At 37.3% G+C, this 18,432-nt stretch overlaps 4 protein-coding genes and 1 long non-coding RNA gene across 17 annotated transcripts; 2 read left to right on the forward strand and 3 right to left on the reverse strand.

Moving 5' to 3' along the window:
- Nucleotides 1-4,598: 4,598 nt before the first annotated feature.
- Nucleotides 4,599-5,541, reverse strand: LOC110850265. The gene is made up of 2 exons (XR_004835009.1): nt 5,069-5,541; nt 4,599-4,961 (listed from the first exon to the last, which is right to left on the reverse strand). It is a non-coding gene; the product is annotated as an uncharacterized LOC110850265 (long non-coding RNA).
- A 1,483-nt stretch (nt 5,542-7,024) lies between these two features.
- LOC118435669 (zinc finger protein 433-like) lies at nt 7,025-8,974 on the forward strand. 2 transcript variants are annotated; one of them, XM_035852042.1, is made up of 3 exons: nt 7,025-7,103; nt 7,771-8,277; nt 8,355-8,974. In XM_035852042.1, the coding sequence occupies exons 2-3, from the start codon at nt 7,816-7,818 to the stop codon at nt 8,739-8,741; spliced, it is 849 nt and encodes a 282-aa protein (XP_035707935.1). In that variant the 5' UTR covers nt 7,025-7,103; nt 7,771-7,815; the 3' UTR covers nt 8,742-8,974. The 2 variants fall into 2 exon arrangements, with proteins under 2 accessions (XP_035707935.1, XP_035707934.1); XM_035852041.1 differs by lacking the exon at nt 7,025-7,103 and adding an exon at nt 7,205-7,337.
- Nucleotides 8,975-9,478: 504 nt separating this feature from the next.
- On the forward strand, nt 9,479-11,868 carry LOC110850129. Of its 12 annotated transcripts, XR_004835066.1 has the most exons (5): nt 9,479-9,608; nt 9,686-9,768; nt 9,867-10,211; nt 10,282-11,319; nt 11,388-11,867. XR_004835066.1 is itself a non-coding variant. In XM_035852499.1 (4 exons), exons 1-3 carry the CDS (start codon nt 9,686-9,688, stop codon nt 11,022-11,024), a joined length of 618 nt encoding a protein of 205 aa, XP_035708392.1. In that variant the 5' UTR covers nt 9,500-9,685; the 3' UTR covers nt 11,025-11,319; nt 11,388-11,862. The 12 variants fall into 12 exon arrangements, 3 of the variants coding, with proteins under 3 accessions (XP_035708392.1, XP_035708391.1, XP_035708390.1); XR_004835065.1 differs by having other exon boundaries at nt 9,686-10,211; nt 11,388-11,868; XR_004835068.1 differs by lacking the exon at nt 9,867-10,211 and having other exon boundaries at nt 11,388-11,862.
- A 156-nt stretch (nt 11,869-12,024) lies between these two features.
- On the reverse strand, nt 12,025-12,589 carry LOC110849993 (neuromacin-like protein). Its single transcript, XM_022097480.2, has 2 exons — nt 12,291-12,589; nt 12,025-12,213 (listed from the first exon to the last, which is right to left on the reverse strand). Exons 1-2 carry the CDS (start codon nt 12,469-12,471, stop codon nt 12,092-12,094), a joined length of 303 nt encoding a protein of 100 aa, XP_021953172.1. The 5' UTR covers nt 12,472-12,589; the 3' UTR covers nt 12,025-12,091.
- A 722-nt stretch (nt 12,590-13,311) lies between these two features.
- Nucleotides 13,312-16,555, reverse strand: LOC118435658. The gene is made up of 6 exons (XM_035852021.1): nt 16,209-16,555; nt 15,816-15,887; nt 14,954-15,715; nt 14,135-14,576; nt 13,880-14,055; nt 13,312-13,814 (listed from the first exon to the last, which is right to left on the reverse strand). The coding sequence occupies exons 2-6, from the start codon at nt 15,870-15,872 to the stop codon at nt 13,710-13,712; spliced, it is 1,542 nt and encodes a 513-aa protein (XP_035707914.1). The 5' UTR covers nt 15,873-15,887; nt 16,209-16,555; the 3' UTR covers nt 13,312-13,709.
- Between the last annotated feature and the right edge of the window lie 1,877 nt (nt 16,556-18,432).

The following is an 18,432-nucleotide window of genomic DNA, read 5'->3' on the forward strand; positions in this document are numbered from 1 at the left end:
TTTAACATTGGTTGATATAGGGAAAATTCCAAAATTTGTGAAGAAACATATCTACTTTTCACCATAGAATTTTCCACAAAATACCAAAGAAACCCTTTTATTTCTGAGAAATTTTGGTGTCATGGTGGAGCATTTGATAATTTTTTTGATACGTGATATGACTTATTTGGTCCTTCAGGGACAGTCATCATGGTATATCATATTGCGTATTTGGTATGCAACGGAAATTTTTAGAGTACGTCATATGACGTATTTGGTCTCTTAGAGACCTGTTCAGGAATACCTCATATGACGCATTTAATATGAAAGAGGTTAATAAAACATTACTTTGATTTAAATTCGCGAAAGATAAATTTGCACATATTTATTTAAAAGAAATTAAACTGTGAATAAATATTTGCATTCAAAGAAATTTATTCAAATTTTTAAAATCCATTCCTAGTCGTTTCCAGTCGTCCAAATCACACTTATAACAGTGGCAACCAGGTACAAGACATTGACTAAATAGAGTGCAGAAATGTACAGTAAAATACGACCACATACAAAATTTACAAAAACTAAATAAATGTTAAATTAACCAACCCATTCAGCAGAAATTGAACGATGACGTGACATCATTGAAGTTGAAATCTGACAATCTTGCAACTTGTGCCGTCTGCTCTATCCTACTCCCTTCTCCGATGCAGTTAACATCCCGCCAGATTTGGACACAGTCGTCCGCTATGATGGACGAGATTTGCTCGTTGAACGCGCCCGGAACATTAATGCAAACCCCGGACTGGTCAAATTGAGGGGTAAATTCGCTTCCTAGATACAAATGATTACATACATAGATTAATAACTAGAGGTTAACCTCTTAGGGACCAAGTACACACATTGTGTTCAGCAGAAATTACCTTAACACCAAAATTTATCAAAACTTAGACAATTTCTATGGTATTTTATGGAAAACTCGATGGTAAAAAGTTAATTTTTTTTCACAAATTTTCTTTCATGGGAAATTTGAAATTATTAATTGGTTTCTACAAGGTTTAATTATGAAATCGTCATCGTCCCCAGCAGCAATTTTATATAAAAATCAGTAGTATGAAAGAGGTTAATTGATAACAACTAAATACATTCAAAGTTAATTATTCTAGACAAACCCTGAAAATCGTTATCCGTCCAAGATCGGAACTGGAGAGAAATCCCTTCCTCAAACAGTGCAATGAAGCACAAATGTAGGAGGAGTGTTGGGACGATTTTTGTCGAAAATAATGACATTCTTCTCCAAAAAGGAAATATACCGACTCAATGTTTTTTTTTAAATTTAAGTCTCCACCGTAAATAATACTTTAATCCGGTCCGTTCCATCGTATTTATAGCAGGAATCAATCCAGAGATCGTGCCCAATTCTGCATCAGCGTGACATAATTTGTACCGTTTATTAACCAAAATCGTGACCAAATCTTCATAAATACAGACATTAAAGCTTGAATCGTGCCCAATCATCCGTGTGACATCCGTATGCCATACTTTGTAGCGTTTATTAAGGGGTGAAAACCCCTTTATGGGAATGTCTTGTCTGTCCGTCCGTCTGTCCGTCCGTCTGTCCGTCCGTCTGTCCGTCCGTATCCACGATAACTTTAGAACGAATGCGAATTTCGAGATGCGGTTTTCGCCAAAGTATTTCTAATTTTTGAAGTACGGATGAGTTCGAAGATGGGCGTTGTAGGTATTAAGGTCACGGCGCCATGGCGACGACGCCGTGTCGAATAGGTGTCGAATTTTTTGTTTCGACGGTTTTAGACGTATTTTGGGACGGGGATTTCGAAAATCGACATCATTTTGACGTACGATGACCGTGTGACCGTGTAGACGACGCCATGTCGACAAACTGAATTATGTCATGTGAGGTGTCTATCGAAAGGCATAGTCGTGTACGTTCAGAGTACGCGGGAGTTATGTCGAAACGGGGCGAATTGAGACGTGGGGTAATGTGAGACAATTGGGGAAAATGAAGGGAAAGTATTGGAAGACGATGTGGTTGTGCCATAAGGACATTTACGTGTGTTTTCACCCCTTTGCTACATTTCGTTTGCAACGGTTTATTGGGGGTGAAGCGAAGCCAAATCCCTTTATGGGTATGTCTTATCTGTCTGTCTTTCCGTCCGTCTCCACGATAACTTTAGAACGGGTTTGAATCTGGACATGCGGTTTTCACCAACGTGTTCCTAATTTGTAAAGCACATGAGAGTTCGAAGATAGGATTTGTAGGTCGTAAGGTCAGGTGACGACGCCAACATTCAAATATGTCGAATTTTTTGTTTTGGCCGCTTTAGACGCAGTTTTAGGCCGGGATTTGAAAAATCGACATCATTTTAACATGCGCTGACCGCTTGACCGTGTCGCTTCACCCCTTTGCTGCATTTCGTTTGCAGCGGTTTATTTAGTTTATTTGCCGTTACGAATATACATATCAACTTATTAAGTAGCTGCCGCTGCTTTATGAGAAGACTTTGTCCGTCCGTCTGAACGTCTGTCCGTCCGGCAGCAGGACAACGTGAGAAAGAATGTATCAAGCAAGATAATCGTGATTGCTTAACGGTATCATACATCTTGAAGGATCATACTTGACAATCAGACCACCCCCTCGGGACGGTGGGTGTGGCCGGGGAAAATAAGATTTTTACTGAAATTGAATCTACAAACGTTGAAATTAAGTGTTCCCACGCTATCGTTGGTGTTAAGTGAGGCGGACATGATTAATTAATTAATTAATGACATGATTAATTAATTAATTAATTCAATTCTAGAATGAAACGAAAACCAAAAAGCTGGTCACCATCGTGGGAAAATCCTTGTTTTTGCGGAATCTCGCTGCAGACGGGGTGCAAAATTATCGCATCCTGGCAAATTGTGGGTTATAAATACTTCACAAAATTTAAGGTCTGCAAAAAATACTGTTTTGCAAATATTTTGATTTGCACAGCTGCACAGTTGTATAAGCATCTTGAAGTCGGCAGGTGTGATTCACCCGGACATATTGTCTCACAAAACCAGCTCATCAGACCGTAATCATTTATTAATTGCAGGCATTTTTATTATTTCCTTATAAATTAATTTTGTATTTGTTTAGCCGAGTTCGGAAGCACCTTTTGGTGGATTTGGCTCGCCATCGGCATTTTTGGCATAATCCTATTCCAAGGGGCACGCAAGGTATTATACAAATTAACTTACCCCGCAGAAAAAGTATGTGGGGGTATTCATGTCACTCCAAAATTTCCCTCTTCGAAACTTTGCTGTTTGAAAACTAGGTGTCGTGAACACCGTATTTTAAGTGAAAATACATAAATTGCAAATTAAATTTACTTATCGCTAAGTTTCCGAAATATGGTTGACGACATAGTTTACTAACTAAAATAGATGTCTTTATAATTCGGATAGTTCGTTAATAAATTAACGATTCTGATAAGTTCTGTTCCCAAACATCACCAAATTGCCAAGATCTTACCAAGTCGACGTGAATACCTGCAGGAAAATTTTTGCGATTTTCTTTTCGATATTATTTGATAATAATGGTAGGATCTCATTTTATATTTTCAGAAAGACGCGAACAAACTGCTTATCTGGCTCTTCTTTCGTTGCATGATTATGGCGATGTTTTTTGCATAATTCGTATACGCCTGCGTTCACGTGCGATCGGGGTCGGATGGTGTCAAGGATTTGATCGAGGTTGTGGCGGAAATTTTATTCGAAGCTTACTGCCGCTTGGTCGTTTGGTGTTTTTGGAAGAAGGTGAAAGCTCGTGAAAGCCATGGAACTTATCAAAATTTGATATTTTCTTGGGTCTTCCATAAATTACGTAACGCAAAAAACGCAATTTTCTAGTACCCCCCTTTAACAACATAGGAACGCTATCAGTGGAGCCTGGACCCCCTCGCCCTTCTTGCGTTACGTAATTTATATACGGCCCCCTTTTTAAATTTCGATTAACTGTTCGCATTCGTATATTTGAAATTGAATGCGTACCTTTATCCTCTAAGAATTTATTTTAACTATACTGCCTTTTGTGAGACTTGTAATGATGAATATATATGTACAAACAAAGCAGAAGTATGGGTTTCCTTCCAAATATCTCCAGAATTGTAAAAAAGTGAGAGTAACCTGATCAATAATATTGAATAAACTGTTTTTATGCAGTCCAAATTTTTGATTCGAAAACAGCTACAAAAATGTTGATACAAATTGTACCCCTTATCGCGTTGTATAATTCATGCACAGCCCCCTACTGGAATTTTGGGTACATTTTGAGCACATAATTTCACACGATACATATTTCCATTTATGTGCTGAATCTATATTACAAGCTGTAAATGTCTCTTGGCAACGGAAGTGAAAGCAATTTTGGTGTGACGGAAGTGAAAGTGATTGAGTATCAACTCCCCTGGAAAGTCGATAAGGCACTTCAGACATATCAATTCTAACTGATTTTGAACGCTGAACATGAATTTGATACTCAATTTGCTCCACTAAAAAATTCGATGCCACAAAAATCATTATTTTCAATGTTTTTTTTTGCAAATATTTCGCTTACTAGGCTTAAATGTCACGGTAGGTTTTGGCTAGAGTAATTTTTATTTGGAAGAGCAACTATACGCATATAAGATATCAAAAATTTGGAGATGATATATTCTTAGTTTTCGAAATAAAAAGATCAAATAAGTCAAAATTTAACCATGATAACTTGATAATTTTCAAGGGATCCTAAATGATCCCCCTGTCAGGAACGGATCCAAATAATACGGCCTTTCCGATAATTCCGTGCCGATGACTAAATGTCGAATTTTCTCGCGCACTTGGATAATCGTCCTGAGCAATTTGTCCTCCTAGAAGCAGGGTTTCTTCTGGTCCCTGGACAGCATATGCATCACAATACATGCTCAAGCCACTTTTGAAGTTAGCCTTGTGGTAATTTTTTTCTGAAAGAAAATCGAAAACTAAGACATTTTTGCTCTTTCATATTTTTCGAAAAAGTGACCATGTGACCAGTTAAAAAACATTGAAGAAATATCTTGAAAGGGTCTACCGTCATGTGACGACTGATCCAAGATGCACCGAATTCAGACCAATCGTGCGACACGAGGCGGATAGATTTAATCGTGGGAAGGTCCACAAAGTCCAGGTGCATAAATTGATGTTATTTATGTATAACTCTAATTTGCTCTACGTCGTATTGAAATGAATTTCATTTTCCTAAAACTTACGAGTGGCTTTGAGAGTGCGTCGTCCATCGTGGAAAATTTATATTTCAATTGGGTGCACACTCTTAGAAACTGGGTATTTAAAAGAATGAGTGGTATTGAGGTGACTTTACCTCTATGGTATTAAACGATTGTAATACCCTGGTATAGATTCGGCAATGAAATAATACTATGTGCTAATCATTTTATTACTAGGTAGTATTAAGTTTTGTACCATATGGTATTAATTTTTTAAATTTATTACAAAATCGATACAAAGGCGGTAAAGTCACGTGTCAATACCCCGTTTACTGATTTTCTTAAGAGTATATTATTTTACAGAAAATAATATCTTTACGTGCTAAATTTTACTCGTTACTTGAACCCTGTAAAAGTCGATGTGTAGTATGTACATAAATGACTCCTCAATTTTAGAACTTTGTCAAGAGTATAAATAAGTTAGGGTTAGGCTTGCTTAAAAATAGAATTATACAAAAGTGTTTGTGAGTGTTTAGGGGACATGGATAAATTATGTGAAGCAAAGTTGAAGATTTTGTAGACCACTCGTTACATACAACCATTTTTCACATGTGGCGCAAATTAGTCTGTTACACAAAACTTTAACCTTCACTTCCCCCTCAGCCAGGAAATAATTTATGGACATCCCCCTATGTATGTTGAGCTTACTCTGCAAGGAGCTTGTGTAAATATGGATATATTTACATGCATATAATGTACGTATCTCGTCATGGTGGCCTGCTCAACATGGCTCAGTAAAAAAAAGTTACTGGTTTTAAGTGTGGTCCACACTGTGTGTGGATCCGATTCACATTTGAATGTTTCTATGAAACAGGCTGGGAGAATTGTCACCCTTGCATTTCTCACTTGTATTTGTTAGGGGTAAACCAATACAAACGTACATATCCATATTGAGGGATGACGTGGTGACGGTGTACAAACAGCTAACCTGCAGATGTTATAAGTTAACTGAACTTCGTTCGATTTTAGGACTGAATACCAAGAAAGTGTCGCTCCTTGCTGTAAACTCAAGGGGAGAGGTGCTCTACATGCCCCTCTCCGATCCTGACACCCGTTGCATATTTTGTGCCCTTAGGCAAATTATTCATAGACTTAGGATAGTTTTAATCCATAGCCACTTTTGCACCCACCAGTGCATCCCCTCACCGGTGTATAAAAAACGAAAAAAGTGCTTAAACTGCTGCCAAAAATCCAATTTTGGTCGGATTTTTATAACGATGACATATTTATTATGCGTCCTATTTAGACATTTGCTTCATCATGTTTAACATCAAACTCAACTTTTGGAGATTTGCAATTTTTTGAATGATACAGGAGCAGCTGTGAGTCTTGAGAATTTCAAAAAGGTTAAGATTTATACTGCACGTGATGAAATATGTATCACAGAAGTGTAAAAATTATTAAAAATCCGAGCAAAATTGGATGGAGGTTTGAAATTGGTAATTTTAGCGGATTTCATCCATTTGAGGTGATCAAAATGTGACTATGGAGTAAAACCAATTTAGGGTTATGCATCACTCGCCTGTCACAAATATGCTAAGGTATCAAAAGATGAGAGTGGCAGGTAGAGGGCCTCTCCTCCTCAGTCTTAATCTTAACCTGTCTGTATACATATTGTGGAATTAGGTTCATTCGTCTTTAGAATTTTCACACCCTTTCAAGTGACGTCTACTGTGCTCAAGGTGACATATATGTAACCATATTTATTTTTGAAAAAATATTCTCACTTAAATACATTTGATACATATGCAGGTTATCAAAGTGGAAAATTAATTACAACGGATCAGCATAACATAAATTTTGAAGAAATCATTTCATAATATTACTTCTGCGTAAAATCTGGTAAGAAATTTCCTACCCGTATTAATTTAGGTATAAAATTGTAAATATTTAATTTTAAAATCTTCATATTATGGTAGTCACTCTACTTTTTTGAAGTAGAAGGTCGTAAATCTAGTAATGGAGAACCAAAATAACAATCTAAAATGTCCACATTGCTCAAAAACTTTGAAAAATAAGCATATTTTTCACAATCACGTCCTCACCCACGATAACAATGCTCAAGTTAATTGCGAGGTTTGTGAATTATTTACTGACTACCAGGGTTTCCTCGGGTCTCTGGACAGCCTATGCTTTACAAAACATGGCAAAGCTACGTTTGAAATTAGCCTCGTCGTGAATTCATCTCTGATTGAAAACCGAAAAATAAGACATTTTTGCTCTATCATATTTTTCGAAAAAGTGACCGTGTGACCTGTTAAAAAGCATTGAAATTTTGCTATTTTTTGTTGAAATTTTACGTATACATGCATGTTAAATAGCAAAATTTCAATGTTTTTTAATCGGTCACACGGTCACTTTTTCGAAAAATATGAAAGAACAAAAACGTCTTATTTTTCGATTTTCTATAGGAAAAAAAATCACCTCCAGGCTAAAGCATAGGCTGTCCAGAGACCCGGGGAAGTTGACTACTGACCCTGATACAAATTATTTCTCAAATGTTTAATAGATTTGTGGGAAGACGGTAAAACATCGACTCCAACTTTACAGACACATGAAATACATGCACAGCAATAAACCTAGACACATCTGCAAAATTTGCTCTCGAGCATTTAGGGCGGCACATCAGCTACGAAATCACATGACAAGAATTCACACCAAGCGAGAAAGACGACACCTCTGCACATTTTTGGGATGTGGTAAATTATTTCTTGACGAGGGAGCCGTTCGAAGACATGTCAAAAGCAGTCACCCCGGCGTGGCTAAACGCACCCGATATCCGTGCGAATTTCCCGCTTGTGGTAAATCCTTTCTCAATAAGACCACCGTTCTAGCACATGCGAAACAAGACCACGAACAGATTTCTGTCCGGTTTCGTTGCACGCTATGTGGAAAGGAATTTAAGGAAAAGCAAAACCGCGATCATCACATTGCTACCCACACGGGGGAAAAATGCTACAAATGCACCATCTGTGGAGCGAGCTATGCACATTTGAGTAATTTTAAAACGCATAAGGTACGAAAATTAATGCTTCGAAAAAATTAGTTGCTTGAGATTAATTAATTATAAATTAATTGTGGATTTTGTTTCAGAGAACCCATCAAGAGAAATCTGCGCGGGAGGCTTATAAATGTGCCTTGTGTCCTCGGACTTTTTTGTCCAACCATGGAGTTCGGAATCATTTCAGGACTTATCACGAAAATCGGATGGACTATGCATGTACCCGTTGTGATAAGAAACTAAAGACTCCGCTTGGCTTGAAATATCACATAGAGGCAAATCACGGCACAAAGGAGAGACTGAATTATTCATGTGATAAATGCGATTACAAGACCTGGGTAAAATCCAGACTAAGAACACACGTGGCACAGAGACACGACGGTGTCAAGAAAAGCGAGTGCTATTTCTGTGGAAAGAAATTCTTTACTTTTAAGGAACTGGTTATTCATTGTGGTAAAATCCACACCCTGGAGAAATAGTTAAACGTTACGTACTCTTGTACATACATAAATCAGTGTAAATGGGGACTTGAGAGATCAACTGGCTTTGGAATGTTGTTAGCTGAGGATGAGTTTTACTAGGGCAGTAAAAGTAAGCTTAGGTACGATATAATTGACTTTTAAATTCAACGATACTGACCATTTTAATTAGTAATCATAGAACTTTTTTAGCACTACTAATTTTGACCCTTTTCTTTTTTAGTCAACGTACATATGCATTAATGGTAATAAATATATTTATGTGTTTGCATAAAATTAAAATATTGATACTTTGGAATAAAATAAATGTTTCATTACTTATTCCAATTAAACTTACAAAAATAAGCAAAAATTAATCACGCACGTGTGGAACTTTAGCAAAAGCAGTTTGCTACTCATTGTGCTAATTTTAAGTATAACTGGATAAACGTTTAGCATCAATAAATTAACACATTGTCTCATTATGGCTTTAACCTTACACGTTATAAATACGATTGTTCATCATAACGTTTTATAGCGATATGTATGGGACAAATTGTATTATAAAGGTCCACACATATGTATCTCTACATTGATAAGCTTTTTATGTCAGGTAAGCACAAAATCAACCACGAGCTAACCACAATATGTACTATAGGTGTAATACGCAACCCTGTGTATACATACAAGATAACGTCTCACGTTGTAAAATATTAATGGATACTACGTTTCGGTAATAAATTCGCTGAAGTAAATCATACGACGATGAGTCATATTCACATAAGCAATACCAGATATTATAATAAATATATCGTATAAATTTGCGTTCGCTTTTCTGTTCACAATTAGTTGGTCAATAAACTTCATCAACGGCAATCGTAATACGTTGTAAGCAAGTTTACTGAAGAAAATATTTCCGAAATTAAACATCTAAATGTCACCCTGCCAGGTAATTTTTGTACTAGATGCGGACGCCTTCTATGTGCAAATTAGTCAAAAAACTGACCAAAATTGGTAAACCGTGCGTCGTGGTAACTTCGTCTGGAACGTAATTTTTTTATATGAATTGCATACTTAACCTCTTTCGTACTACTAATTTTTTTATGATTTTCTCTATATAAAAAAACCGAATATTATTTCAACCAGTTTCCAAAGTTTTTTATGACAACCCTGAAAAATCCACTTTTTAACATTGGTCGGTATAACGAAAATTCCAAGATTTTAGAAGAAGGATATCAAGGACAAATTACTATCTGGCATCCTGTTTTCCACAAAATGCCGAAGAAATACTCTTGTTATTAGAAATTTTAATGTCAGGGTCATTTTTGAAGTATGTACATATAATTGTGTAATTCATCCTCAAGAGGAAATAAAATACGAAACAAATATGTGTAGTTTGAAGGCAAGGGGTTCAAATTAGTATCAAAATTATGGAAAATATCTAAATCACCTCAGACAAATTAATCAAGTGGAGATTTACTTTTTTCCTAGGTTAGGTTTTACTTACATATTCACTCAAATATAAAAAGTTGAAAATTGAATGTAAAAAAATCTATTGCAGAATTTTGTCCGTCTCCAACGAAGCAAAGCATTTCAAGATTAGTCGTAAGCACACACTTCAAGAAGCCGTTGCACTATGCCCCTACCTGACAACAATCCCTAAAAAGCAAAAATTTGACAAAAACGACTCATCAGAAACAAATCAATGGAGCTTCGCTATCCGACCCGCAATTTTGACTTTCATTCGAGAAATTATTACCGACGCGGACGACGAGGTTCCCATCCCCTTACTAAAGGAACTAAATGATGAATATTTTCTAGACTTAACAGATAAAGTGGACGCCATAATTGGAAACTGGGAAACTGATATCGATACTACACAAAAAGTATGCATGGAGGCAAACTCTGAAACCTTTAGAGGCAGGCGGCTTGCACGTCGAGCCAAGACGTATTATAATTCGCGAGATACAGAAGATCCTGAGGAAGTCCGGTTGGGATATGGTCTCGAAATTGGGCAAAAACTGTGCGAATTTGTTTATCAGGAAACTGGCATCGTTTGTTCAGGTATAATTTTTGAAGTGCTGCTGATTATTTTTCATATTGGCGTGCTACTCATCCTAAAAAGAGCTAGGTGCAGTCACTTCTTAATTCTAAATTGAGCTAAGTGCACTATAAGGGTGTTAACGGTGCACTTAACCCTTTTTAGAATTAATAAATGACTACACATAGATCCTTTTAGAACTTAAAATCGACAGCACTTAGCACTTTTTAGAATTATCAACTGTCAAGTGGTATTTCCTCTAATAATGTATTGGCCAAGGCGGCTTGCAAATACCGCAAGCCAAACGGTGTAACTGGACTTACTGAAGCTGGATTTCGTTGAATTTCTCCCACCATTAAATTTTAAAGTATGTGCGGTCTTGGAAGCGAAAGAGGTGATGCGATTGCTGCAAGAACCGAGGGAATTTTCGCGAGCTTGTTGATCTCGTAGGGCAAGATTTTGCTAACGAGGTGATCGAAATCTTAAAGGGCGAATGTGACCGACAAGTTCAAGATAAACCAATGCCGGACAAGTTGAATTGCCGAAAGGAAAGATTAAGTAATAATTGATCAGTTGACTTTTCAGACTTTTAGGCAAATTTAAATTTGTATGCAAATTTTACGTAGGAATCGGTACGGAAGGCGATTTCTGGAAACATCTTAACCCCTTGGTCCAAAATCCGAGGGATCGTCTTAACGAAGAACTAGAATTCAATAGGAGATATCCTATTGATATTAAGATTCAATATTTCTTCCGTGTTGGAAGGAATCCGTGTCAAGAACGGGAATTCAATCTGAACGTACAATGTGTGTATGAGGATGACCAACTAATCGATCACAAAGAATTATTCGACGCTGCGTATGATGCGGTTTCAAACTTTAAAAACTTTCAACGCGACGTTAAAACTATTTCTGAGCTTAATTTTTGTGTGACCGATTGGGAAAATTTGGATGAAATTTGATAATTGTGCAATTATTTACTTGTATCGTTTGTTAGCAGGAAATTACATAATTTTCGAGGACATGACTTCTTCATTTATAATAAATTATTTTTGCGAACGATGTGATACAAATTTGGGTGCGATTTTTTTTTGCACCCACTGGAATTTGCTTTAATTCATTCAGTTTACCTTCGTTCCTCAGACCACTAAAATTATGACGCAATAAATATATGCACGTTCCATAAATGATTTGAAGAGTGCTGCATTATTTGAAATATGGAAGAATTGTATTTAGTCAAAAAACAATGACCAATAACATCTTGTTAAATGTGTTGGAACAAAAGATTTTATTAAACGGCTAACTTCTTCAGTTTTTATACCATAATAAATTTACAGTCCGAAGAAGCAGGTCATCCTGTCCACGAGGTTCGTGCTTCTTGGAACATTTCCTCCTGAACATTGACACTGGGTACGAGCACCACAATCCCCATTATTAATTGGAACGCATGCACCTGCATGATTTTTTAAAACCACCAAATATAAATTCCAAAAAAGGAAAGTCATACAACTTGTTATTTTTTACAAGTACCTGACGCACGTCCCTGACACAGTTGGCACCGACCAGCACAAGTTTTCCACAAAATTCCTGTCCCTCCCGAACTCCAACCTGTACATCGACTCCAAGCTTCGTAACAACTTGCACTTTCAGTCAGCGTGGGAACCATAATAATTCCAACTGCGAGAATAATTAGAAATATGGCACGATTCATGTCGATATACTTAATCTCTAGATATTTTGAACAACTCTCAATTTATTTTGAAATTACACGGAAGAATAATTGGACTGATGATGAGTTGCGTTGCATGAGCAATGAGTGAACTTGAACTTGAATAATATTTTGTGCTGAGGAGAGAATTGCGTAATTTGTGTACGTAGATATGTAAATGCGCAATTTTGGGAGAAAATAAATACGTTGCGTTGTACGTATGGTAAATACATATATCCATTTAATAAGGCCATAATTAACTCGTACGGATGTACCTATTGCTCTGGGTCGGCTTAATACGTAAATTTTTCTTGTGCATTTCTTGATGATCAAGACTTGCTTATCTTTTAATTCGTCTGGATACGTATAGTTTTACTTTGACGTATAGAATATTATCTGTACCTTATACATATGTTTATGTATGTAAGTTGTGTTTGATTGATATGTCTGTATTATACAGACTGTATACAAGATTATCAATCGTATGTATCTCCTTCAAAAGTATGATTAATTCAATGCCAGACTGGACCATCAAATTAAGAACAAGATAATAACCTATGTAAATATAAGGAGCATTACTAATTTCATATATAAGTCTAAATATTCTGTCATTAAATGCTTTAAATTTCTAAAACCCCATTTTACAGTTTTGCTTGCTTAGGAAAACACAATATGTATTTTAACCACTACAAAAAGTGACATTATCGGTATGTAAATATGTCAACATTTTTTAAGTATTTAATAATTTTAAACATTAAATTTATAAATATTCATGTATTGGTAAACTCATTTGTTTTTTTTCAACTTTAACCTATAATATTTTGACAAATTCCAACCGTCGCAAAAATGCTTCAAGAAACGTTGGTCGTAGTGACGTGGACAACATAATTTCAAAATTTCAAACAAATCGGAGTTTACCACTTCGCACCATCGCATTGTTAGTCAATTAAACCGAGTTCTCTTTTTGCCTTCATACAATTACGCAATACGTATCATATATTCGTGATTCTAGCTTCTAATAATTACAAAAAGCTTTTTCATACTAAACTTTAAATTTGTATGATTGTGATAATCCCTAAAACTTTACGGATTTCAATAAGTCACACAAGGTGTAAATACATATGTACGAGGGTAATAAGTAGAGTAGCTCAAAACAAAACAAGAGAAAAATGTCCGAAGCCGTCAAAATACATGTAAATTGGGTGGAAATCATAAATAATGAAATAATCCGGACTGAATACTTAGTCTCCGCTGAATTTAGCCCTTCCGTGCACAGATTCAAAATGAATCGGTATTTGCTGCATTTCCAAGAAGGATTTGATGTTATCTCGTACATTAGGACTCATCTTGGAAGAGAAAAAACTCGTTAAATTATGATCGGCATGTATAAATCGAAAATATATAAACTTACCGTGCATGATGCCACGTCTACGCCAATCTCTACGCGTGCACATCGTCTACAGGAAATAAATGCAGCATTCAACCTCTGAGAGAACATGAATTTTGGCTTAGCTCCCAGCTTTTGCGTTCGCATCCCCATCTTTCTAAAATCCCGCGTGTGGAGGATTAACTTAACCCTTCCGGAGACTGGAGGTAACAATGTAAGAATTAGATAAGTATGTATGCGTCATTAACTTCAGAATGGGATAAAATGTGAGGTACTGACTATTCAACGATGCCCAAATTTCCAAAACAGGGGCCACATCTGTGCAACTCAGTTCTTTAAGAAACACAACCCCTCGGATTAAATCCCAACCATTCAACGCGTCAATAATTTTTTGAAGCATTTCTATTCCAGGGGAATTAAGCCTTAAATTTAATCTCTTCACAGAAAGACATGCCGCGACAATTCGCAACAACGCCACTTCATTCAGATATCGGACAGGAGGGTATGTCAATTTCAGTGACGTCACACCCACCCCACGATCTTTAACGTCGGTAAAGATGGTGTAATGCGGAAATAGATGGGGAGGCAGTGTTATGCAAAGGTGTTCCAGTTTGGGAAATAATCCCAACTTCAAAACGGTGTCAATAGTGTAGTAACTCCGGGAATACTCGATATTTAGCGAGGTAAGGTTTGGCATAGGATCAGGGCCAAAATTTAGCAGCTGAAAGGGGAAAAAATAAATTATGTATAATGGGGCTCCTCTCAAATATTTCACTAGGTTAGAAATTTCGCTGGATTAAGCGCTGCGAATCTGACTGAAGTCTTTTCACATGAGTAAAACTGAGATTGTGCGCGAACTTTAAAATCTACGACAAGACCAGGTACAGGGAAAAAAATAAGTGACACTACCTCTACTTTGGAGCCCCGCTTGCCCAGATGTTCGCTCGCTTAGAATGGCGAGCTCTGATTGGTCGTTCGATTGATGCACCTTTGATAACACAAGCGAAATTTCTAACCAAGCGAAGGAAGCGAAATATTTGAGAGGTGTCTGAGGAGCACCAATTATTATCATAGATTTTAAATATATGAACTTAATACATCTGTTCTTTGAAGTTGGATCTCTCCAGTAGGGTAATCCAGGCTGAAGTCTCGAACAGAGTTTGGAATAGTTGACAACATTCTGTTAAGCAATGGGAAGTCTGGTTCCACATAAATACGCTTGTACTTAAAGACGCCCAATTTCCCACAATCGGTTAGATCAGGATAAAACGAGCTCGTAATATGCAGATCTTCCAAATTTGCACAAGCATTGATCAAGACTTGGCACATCGATGCCAATAAATTGCTATTGCCAAATGGAGCACCCAGCAATAAGGTGAGTTTGGTAAGGGTGTGGCGGGTTGCAAAATTTTGGCAGTCCAATAATCCCACCTCATCCGCAGGATTTGCCAGAATAAATCTGACGGAAAGAAATTTCAGGATGGTAAAGTGTCCATGCGCAAGGGCACGGAGCAGTTGGATGCCCCCCCAATGGCTGACATGTATATGTAAATCTTGCGTGAATTGATCCATATTGGGCAGCAGGGTCATACAATTAGCGAGAAAAGTTGGGTGGTCGTCTCTATTGCAGGCAAATTTAGGCAAGCCGGACCTCGCTTCTCCATGCTGGATGGAGACACGGCGCCAGAATTTGTCGTGGATAATTGGGGGCTTCCATATGGCTGCGTCGCAGGGATGATCCAACTCGAGCCAGAACTTACTCGACAAGACAGATCCACCAATTATCCCCCATTTACGGCACACGAATCGAGATGAGCGTAAGTCCTTAATGGCCAGATTTGCGAAAATTTCCGCCATTACCTGACAATAAATACATTTTTCTCAGAAAATATTAAATGGCTCAAGAATTGGATGAGTTTATCGGATTAAGAAATATGAATGTATGAAAATACTCCTTTACAACTGGACTCATTAAGACAGTAAATGTGTCATGATGCTGATCAATGTCATCGCCCATCCTTCCACAAGTATCCTAGAACATATTATTGTCATTTAACGTTATGAGTACCTATCTTAAAAAATTTAGGATGCATCTTTATAATTTTAAATTAGAATTGTAGAGCCACGTGAAGATTAGGACGAAATAATTGTTTACTTAATTTAGACAGCTATTTGCTAAAAATTTCGTAGACTGGGTGAAATTTTGTTTTCGCCGAACTAGATAATTTTTGTGCGAACGTTTTTCGCCACACAAGTTTTCGCCAATCTGTCCGACTTCCATTTGCCAATCGGCAAGGAGTCCTTCTGTGTTCTGTACAAATTATATCGTTATAAATATGTATTATTCACTTACGTCGGAAATATGTTCCTTCTGCCTCGAATTAGAGGATGGTTGGGGAGGTATTTCTTCACTAAACTGACACGGACAGGATTAACAAGACCATGGAGGATGGTACTCGAAATGAGAACGATGGATCGTGCCGATGTCTAAGGAGTATGCAAGCTTGACCGTGGTTCTGGCCGTAAAGTTGACCTAGCCGGATTCAAGTTACGTAGATAACTGATCGAGGGAAACGCGCCTATCGAAGTGGTTATCTACTGAAAGATAAGTATCACTGTGGCCCGAATTTGAAAACGACACTGACACGAGGCCGAAGATTTTGATGTGATAGAAACTATTTGTACGTAGGAATGAGTCCTCAACTTTACTTATTAAGGGGTGAAAACCCCTTTATGGGAATGTCTTGTCTGTCCGTCTGTCTGTCTGTATCCACGATAACTTTAGAACGGATGCGAATATCGAGATGCGGTTTTCGCCAAAGTATTTCTAATTTTTGAAGTACGGATGAGTTCGAAGATGGGCGTCGTAGGTATTAAGGTCACGTCGCCATGGCGACGACGCCGTGTCGAATAGGTGTCGAATTTTTTGTTTCGACTGTTTTAGACGTATTTTGGGGCGGGGATTTCAAAAATCGACATCATTTCGACGTGCCATGACCGTCTGACCGTGTAGACGACGCCATGTCGACAAACTGAATTATGTCACGTGGGGTGTCTATGGAAAGGTATAGTCGTGTACGTTCAGAGTACGCGGGAGTTATGTCGAAACGGGGCGAATTGAGACGTGGGGTAATGTGAGACAATTGGGGAAAATGACGGGAAAGTATTGAAAGGCGATGTGGGTGTGCCACAAGGACATTTACGTGTGTTTTCACCCCTTTGCTACATTTCGTTTGCAACGGTTTATTATTTTTACAATAATGAAAACTCGAAGCACCACAAATACACAACTCGCCACACAGGCCCGGTGTGGCTTGAAAAAAAAGGTTCCATTGTGCGAGGCTTTAAAGGCGACATTCAAGGGTGAATGACTTGCGAAGGAAGGCTAGAAAGAAATGTGATTGCTTAGAAAATTGACCCTTTTACAGGAACTCAGGGACTGAACTATGCCTCCTTCCTTTGAACGAAGGGTCGTATTTCCTTCAATTATGCCCACCATTTTACACGTGGTGAATAATGAATTGGACCGATTATTCTGCTTTCCTGTGAATTTCTTTCAATACAAATATTCAATACTACTATTGATGCTTCAATAATCTGCCATACTTATTTAAGAAAAAGGGCAAGAAATTCAATTTTTCTGAAAGGAAATAAAGGGACATGAGCTCAACTTGGAGCACGATATATATTTTACCAAACATTCGTTAAAAAGCTTTCCCCTTCCCATTATACACACTAGTATAGGTATATATATTACTTATAGTCACTCTTATCCCACACGGATACATAGATACAAAATATATGTATGCACCCTTGGTGGACAGTTGGGAGTTTTCATTGGGAAACGCGCATATATTAGGTCATAAAAAAAAACTGATTTTCATCCTAGCCAGCCTCCCCTTCTCATCTTACACATGACACAATGTAAACGGGGGAGGAAAAAATGCGGGCAATAATAATAACTCGAATAATTCTGCGCTAAGGTTAGCTTACAGTGGTCGCATCACTTTATCCAAACTCGCCCCGTCTCCTCAAGACAGACCAAATTTCTTGCGCGGAGGTAAACTATTTTATTCTGATATATACTTAGTAAGTAGATAAGTATCTAAGTAGTAATGTCATGCACTCTTAAGAAAATCAGTAAAACGCGATATTGATATGTGACTCTACCGCTTTGGTAATGATTTTGTAAAAAATTTAAAAAATTAATACCATATAGTACAAAGATTAATACTGCCTAGTAATAAAATGATTACCAGATAGTATTATTTCATTACCAAATCCCGGACCCATTATGACTTCGACCGGACGCAAATGTTTCACTACAGTTACTTAGCTGTGGTTTATTGTTATGCGATATGCAGATAGAAAATGAGGAATACGTAAAAATCTTTTTCGCATCGATCCCACCGATTTCCATAAAAATTATTACAAATTTAATTTTCGGTGGAAGGGTTCACGTAGTATAGGAATTTAAGAACTGCATGTAACCACACCCCCTTTAAAAATTGAGACAAGAAACTGGGAAAAATGAGAAAGCTAGTATACACTCGGTACAACAAGAATTAGGCCCCAAC

This window comes from Folsomia candida, unplaced genomic scaffold (assembly GCF_002217175.1).
Source record: "Folsomia candida strain VU population unplaced genomic scaffold, ASM221717v1 Fcan01_Sc005, whole genome shotgun sequence".
Lineage (NCBI taxonomy): Eukaryota > Metazoa > Arthropoda > Collembola > Entomobryomorpha > Isotomidae > Folsomia > Folsomia candida.

Coding starts and splice junctions, on each gene's coding strand:
- LOC110850129 (XM_035852497.1), top strand. CDS start 9,686: ATGCGGACGCCTTCTATGTGCAAATTAGTCAAAAAACTGACCAAAATT. Junction 9,769..10,281: donor GTGGTAACTTCGTCTGGAAC/GTAATTTTTTTA, acceptor AATCTATTGCAG/AATTTTGTCCGTCTCCAACG.
- LOC118435669 (XM_035852041.1), top strand. CDS start 7,221: ATGGAGAACCAAAATAACAATCTAAAATGTCCACATTGCTCAAAAACT. Junction 7,338..7,770: donor ATGCTCAAGTTAATTGCGAG/GTTTGTGAATTA, acceptor AATGTTTAATAG/ATTTGTGGGAAGACGGTAAA. Junction 8,278..8,354: donor GTAATTTTAAAACGCATAAG/GTACGAAAATTA, acceptor ATTTTGTTTCAG/AGAACCCATCAAGAGAAATC.
- LOC110849993 (XM_022097480.2), bottom strand. CDS start 12,471: ATGAATCGTGCCATATTTCTAATTATTCTCGCAGTTGGAATTATTATG. Junction 12,214..12,290: donor GTGTCAGGGACGTGCGTCAG/GTACTTGTAAAA, acceptor AAAATCATGCAG/GTGCATGCGTTCCAATTAAT.
- LOC118435658 (XM_035852021.1), bottom strand. CDS start 15,872: ATGGGCGATGACATTGATCAGCATCATGACACATTTACTGTCTTAATG. Junction 15,716..15,815: donor CTGTCTTAATGAGTCCAGTT/GTAAAGGAGTAT, acceptor ATTTATTGTCAG/GTAATGGCGGAAATTTTCGC. Junction 14,056..14,134: donor AATTTGGGCATCGTTGAATA/GTCAGTACCTCA, acceptor TGTTACCTCCAG/TCTCCGGAAGGGTTAAGTTA.